The sequence below is a fragment of the Musa acuminata genome, chromosome BXJ3-11 (assembly GCF_036884655.1).
Source record: "Musa acuminata AAA Group cultivar baxijiao chromosome BXJ3-11, Cavendish_Baxijiao_AAA, whole genome shotgun sequence".
In the NCBI taxonomy this organism is placed as follows: domain Eukaryota; kingdom Viridiplantae; phylum Streptophyta; class Magnoliopsida; order Zingiberales; family Musaceae; genus Musa; species Musa acuminata.
Genome location: NC_088359.1, coordinates 30,441,979 through 30,448,026, shown reverse-complemented (window position 1 = coordinate 30,448,026; position 6,048 = coordinate 30,441,979). Strand labels below are relative to the sequence as shown.

Below are 6,048 nucleotides of genomic sequence, written 5' to 3'. Positions count from 1 at the left end.
TAACAATAGGATAATCATGATTTTTATACTTACATCTAGTATCAAAGCTATGCTTCAAAATCAAATACTTTAGGTCGTAAAAATATTTTGAACGTATTTTATATTTAAATATGTTTATTAATACTATTCGTTTGAGAAAATGTGTTATTGGGCTTTGATTTATGATACTTACTCGATCTATTTGTGTCATCGATCTGTTTTATCCTATTGCCAGATTGCGGATAATACACGGTTCCTTATGTTTGATCGATGGACTATTTGACAACATGTTGCCAATGATAGTATTGTAGAGGTTACGTGACCTTTAATGGTTACTAACCTGATCATAGGCAATGGCTGCGTATGCAATAAAAGCATTGTAAGGTGCGATAGGCTTATGACAATCGTAACAACATCATTACGTGAGGTGACTGCAATAGAGTCATTATTTGTAGCCGATGTGATAACTACAACAATGTCGTTGCGTACAGTAGATGCAACAACTACCGCTGCATGTGATGACTGAAGCAATGGTATTATGGCATTTACTGGCTGTGGCTGACATCAATTAGATATCAAAAAGCCAACGATTACATTAGGCAAAAGCATGGGGCACGTGTGCACAACTATGCATGGGCACGGTGGTACAATATCGCACAACGACTGAAGAGCTCATCGATCAATAGTATAAGGCCAGTCACTCCTTAGAGTAACGACTAAAATTGACCATATGGCGTGCGTAGGCGACGACCACATACCTTGCATAGTAACCAAAGAAAAGAAAGTGAGAATTAGAGTTTATTTAAAAGAATATTTTTACTCTATAAAATAAAAAAATATCTTTCAATTTTACTTTCCACTTTATCATTAGAAAATGAGATATTTCTAATATATATATATATATATATATATATATATATATATATATATATATATATATATGTATGTGCGTGCACGCGAGCATTGAAAATTATAATTTTACCTTTCAAAAATTAATTTTTTTTACTTATGTCCTTAATTATAAAATTGACTATTTTGATATATTTTAATCAAATATTTTGATAAAATTTGTGAGCAAATATTAAAAAATATAATACGTATGAATGGACATTATAATTGATATTCTTTTTTACATTGTTAAAATTATTTATTTCTACTATCCTATTAATATTTATGTAAATACACACATTATATATTTAATTTATTATTATTTAATTTCAACTTTTGACATTAATTTTTTTACATAACAGTAACATAAACATGATTTTTATACTTATAACATTCACTAATCCTATCTTTTAATATAAGAGAATATATGGAGAATCTATTGGTTCTCCCTAATGGAGATTTGCTGTCCCGCCTCCGTCCCCGTAATAATCATCGCTTTATCTAACTAGGATGAGAATAAAAGATGAAGGATAGAGACTGAGGATAGGAACGAAGGAAGCACTCTGTCATCCAGTTAACATCCCTATCAATAGGTTGAGCTTGAGCAAGTCTCCCAAATCAATCTAAGGTACGAAGCTTGTTTCACAAAAAATAAATAAAATAAAATAAAAAACTTAACTTAATGACCAACCCTTAACTCGAACATTACCTTCCAACATGACCTCCCATTCTCCTCCTAAAATTCTTCGTAACAACAGAGCAAGGTAAAATAGCTAGCATCCACTTATCCAATTAGTTTATATTAAATCCTATATATATATATATATATGAATTAGTTTATATAAAGTTCTGAGTCAACTTACCCCACCTCAATCATAGTATTTTTAATAAATTCATTTAAAAACATCATAAATCTTATGTATAGAGATTGGATCAATTTATCCTATGAACCGATCCATAGAATGTATTAATACTAATCTAACTAGCATTTCCAGTAGGGAACGCTGGACCCAAAAAAAAACAAATGGAGGGTTTTTCCCTAAATCATATACATGCAATCTAACATGACAATGCTGCAACAGTATGTCACTTGTAAGCTAGGTTACCCAAAGAAGTGGACAGACATATACCTGTTCTTCTCCAAACATTATACTCGTAAGGCTAAGTTACCCAAGAAGAAAAGACTGCACCTGCAAATGTTATGTCGATCATTTTCTTGTGATTGCGAACGTTATCAGAAAATATATTCTTGTGCAAGTAATCTTTCACCGAACATCCCCTAATTGACCTGGATTCCAGGTAGAATTTCATGCAAACATCAATTTTGAGGAAGGAAACGGTTCAACCTGCATTATGGGTATCAATCAACAATACATTGCAAATGAAAATTCAGGATCATAACCACGAAAAGATGACTTACTTAGATCACCATGCAGACCTAAGAAGACCAAACATGATAAATTTACTAGATATCTACTCGACAACAGCTAGCAGATCACTGGCTTTGCAAAAACAGTGCTTCGTATCCGTCCCCAAGTCCACCTGCACAAACATTTAAGGAGGAATTACAAGAAGTAAATTATTTGTATGATAAAGAAAAAAAAAAAACAGGTACCAGCCCAAGTATATAAATACCAAAATTAAAGGAGCTATTTAACAAAGAAAAAGGACTTTTGTCCACTGATCTAAAGAAATCTGCAAATAACACTTCCCTTGGAAGTATCATGCAAACTATCAAATGATATGTGTGTCCAGTAATTACTATTTTTTTAGTTAAGGTCAGTCAGATGATAAAAAGTTCTCCATAGATGGAGATGTTCTTTCGGACTGAATAATTAAATCAGACATCTATATCATAGTCCAAAGAAGTGATACTTCAAAAGAAATTGCTCCAGCATTAGCTTTTCATTCCAGTAAATGATGTCAATGGATGCCAAATCTCAACAAACAGTACCTAGAATAGCACCCTCCCCTCTAAAGAGATTGCTTAATTTGGATTTGAGAGGACAACAAGACACAATATCAAAATTCTTGATTGATTTACACGAAGCGCTTATATGCCTGTTAATGCTTGATTTATATATAACAATATATCCATGTTTGCTATGCATGTATATTGAGGAATAAGAATGATGTATATCATGCAACTAGTGAATGATTAAATCTGTGTTATAGGACCACATACCTCATATGCATTAATGTCTGAGAAAAGAACCTGCAAAAGAAAAAGGGAGAAACATCAGCTATGTCAATGTCTCGAAAACTGAACCAGTCAACCTGGAGAGAGCCAGTTTTCCAAGACCAATTCAAACAGTTGATCAGTCCAATACAATAGCATGACACTATGAACCGTTTCTATTTTTTTAAATATATAAAAATAAAAATACAGTAAAATAATGGGGTAAAATGGAAAAATCGTTATTTCTGGTTCTGTCAGTTCTACCAAATTTGACAAAGTTTGACTGGTTTGCTCCTAGGCCTTTTGTGATAAAATAGACTGGACTTTAGACCAGTTGCTAGTCCGACTTCAACAGAGCAGTCCAGTCTGGTTTTGACAACTTTGGCCACAGTCAATATACTTCAAAAAAAAAAAAAGAATATGATAACACTGTAATAATCTAAATGCAAAGTATCACAGGTTATGTTATCTTATTCATGTACGCTATTCTCCCTTCTTGTTGGACATTTGTGAAGTTACATGTTCGCCATATAATAATTGACAACTAAAGCATATTGCCATGCTAAATGATCCTTACCCACAGGAACATTATAGTTATAATGACATGTGTATGTAAACTTAACTGAACTTAGTGATACAGGATACCACCACTTTTAGTAAGAAGAAGGTGCTATGATCAAAGGAATACAAGCATTATCCAATTTTTTTATTGAAACGACCATAAAAAAATGAAAAAAAATAATCTACCTTCTTCCCAGCTTCCACCTCAGTGACATCAGAGCCAACAGACAGAATCTGTCAGAACATATTGCAATAATCAAAAGCTGATAGCTCAAACAAATAATACAACTATATCAATCTTTTGTTCCGTACCTCACCCATTAGATACCGTTCAAACTTAACAGCTGACTTTGGAAGTAGTACTCCACCAGCAGATTTCTGCGCCAAAGCACCTTTCCAATTAGAATATGGAACATAGTGGATATGGTGCTGATTAGATCCTAGCGGCAAAAGATTCATACAACCGACTCCAAATAGTTGGGACTTACGGCTTTGATGTAGTTGTTATAATGAATAAGGTGTTGATTAGATCGAGATATGATTACTAGCTTTATGATTTACAGCATGCTTATAAAAAAGCCAGGTTATCTTTTCTGAGCTTTCTTTCTATCAAAATCTATCAAAACTATTAACAACACTATCACAGTAACTGTGAACAATGTCAGATATCTATGTACAGTGGCTTTTGGTTAACTTTTCTCTCTCTTCAGCTTGGACGGCATGGAATTACAATGATATCTCCCTTCTCACTCTCTAACTGGTTGTTATAAGTAGGGCCGTAGCAGCAATAATTGGCTGGTGCAAGCTGGAAGACGTAGCAGCTAACTGCATTATATTGGATACACTCAACTTAATTCAGCTGGGAAGAGACTAAAAGTTATATTGATCTTAGAACACCAGTGTTATAAATCCAAACCAGGGTTTTGGAAATTAAATTTCAGTGCTATCCAAGCCAAATCATCACATTCCTAGCTTATTTTGATAACCATCCCAAGGCATAACAAAAACAAAAAAAGTATATTTATACATTTCTGAATTTTCATCAGCGACCACATGCTACAAATAGGTTTAAGATTGTTTATGGAATCAAATGAAAATTTTCAAGGCTACTGCAATAAGAAGGCTCCGTTCTCCTACAAGTCAGTAACAGTGAAGACCAAATTAAGAATGCTATTTACATCCCATGTTCTTGTAACTTTAGCACGAAATGATCATGCAAGAAAGTTACAGCAAGTAAAATAGTTGTCGCACTTAAATGACTTTTTCTCCATAGATCTCAGTGTGCCAAATTTATGACCAATGCCATCTACATTTCTGAGCTACCTATCAAACCTAAAGCGGTACAGCGATCAAATGGCCTGGTCAAAAAAATGCAGCAACTATAAACTACAAAGTTCTATCAATCTGCACTAGGGAACTAATTGGTCGTTGGAAAGGACATTAGAAACGCCCTTGAAGCATAATCAACGACCATTACATCTGTATTTCTTTGGGAAAGTCTTCAAAGAAAGCAAAAACGACAATTATGAACACCGGAGGAGAAAGAGGGAAACCTCGGGGAGCTCCTCGAGACGAACGAGCACCCGATCGGCTTGCGGAGCTATCTGAACTCGAGAACAAAGAAGGAAGACATGAGAACGCAAATAACAACAAAGCAATTAGAAACTGCGTAGAGGGATCACAACAGACCTTGGACGGTTCACATTTGAGGGCGTGAACCCTAAGCGCGGCGCTCCTACGCGAGGCCGAGAGGCTCCAGCGGAGGCAAGGGCCACCTGCGCCACGAGATGGAGGAGGAGTACGAGGATGAGAAGGGTGGAGGAGAGGCTTGGCGGCGGCGAGAACAGAGGAAGCCATGGCCGAGGATAAGAATGGGGTTTAGGAAGCCCCTTTCTTGCCGGTATAAAAACGATAGCAACGTGAGCGTCACGTGAGACGAGATCCATTACGATGGCCGCTGCCACGGTGTACACGAGGCGATAACGGCGTCGAGTTGCGGTCCGAGCGGGACCGGTTTGATTCGACCATCATTGCTCGATCGCGCGCCGGTTTAAATTTGTGGGATGAAAGCCTTGGTCAGCCCAACTCAGACACGTCAGCGCCCAAATATTGCAGTATCCGCGTCACCTTGGACTGGTGACGATGTTTCCGTGATACGTCGAGTGTCCTCGTCAGTGCCATCTCACGCCCATGCGTCTGTTGATCCGCGCAGTCGTCACCGAAACCGGTGGCGTACCCCAACACTGATGTCACGGTAGATTTGGTGTAGTAGACTGTGCAGTGGCGTGAAGCGCTCGGTCTCAAATCCCCCAGGTTTGTGGTCTGCGATTAGCTCAGCCAGCCGTAGCTTACATGTAATGTTCATCGTGTTATATTTTGAGCGGGTAACTTCACATCATTCTTCTACGTAGCTTTACTTACCCGAGAAGGGCCCCCCACAC

At 36.8% G+C, this 6,048-nt stretch overlaps 1 protein-coding gene across 2 annotated transcripts; it reads right to left on the bottom strand.

The window, feature by feature from the left end:
- Positions 1-1,721: 1,721 nt before the first annotated feature.
- Positions 1,722-5,492, bottom strand: LOC135652509 (10 kDa chaperonin 1, chloroplastic-like). Of its 2 annotated transcripts, XR_010502142.1 has the most exons (7): positions 5,297-5,492; positions 5,161-5,211; positions 3,920-3,985; positions 3,794-3,841; positions 3,053-3,082; positions 2,288-2,409; positions 1,722-2,213 (listed from the first exon to the last, which is right to left on the bottom strand). XR_010502142.1 is itself a non-coding variant. In XM_065173483.1 (6 exons), the coding sequence occupies exons 1-6, from the start codon at positions 5,462-5,464 to the stop codon at positions 2,341-2,343; spliced, it is 432 nt and encodes a 143-aa protein (XP_065029555.1). In that variant the 5' UTR covers positions 5,465-5,492; the 3' UTR covers positions 1,722-2,340. The 2 variants fall into 2 exon arrangements, 1 of the variants encoding a protein (XP_065029555.1); XM_065173483.1 differs by having other exon boundaries at positions 1,722-2,409.
- Between the last annotated feature and the right edge of the window lie 556 nt (positions 5,493-6,048).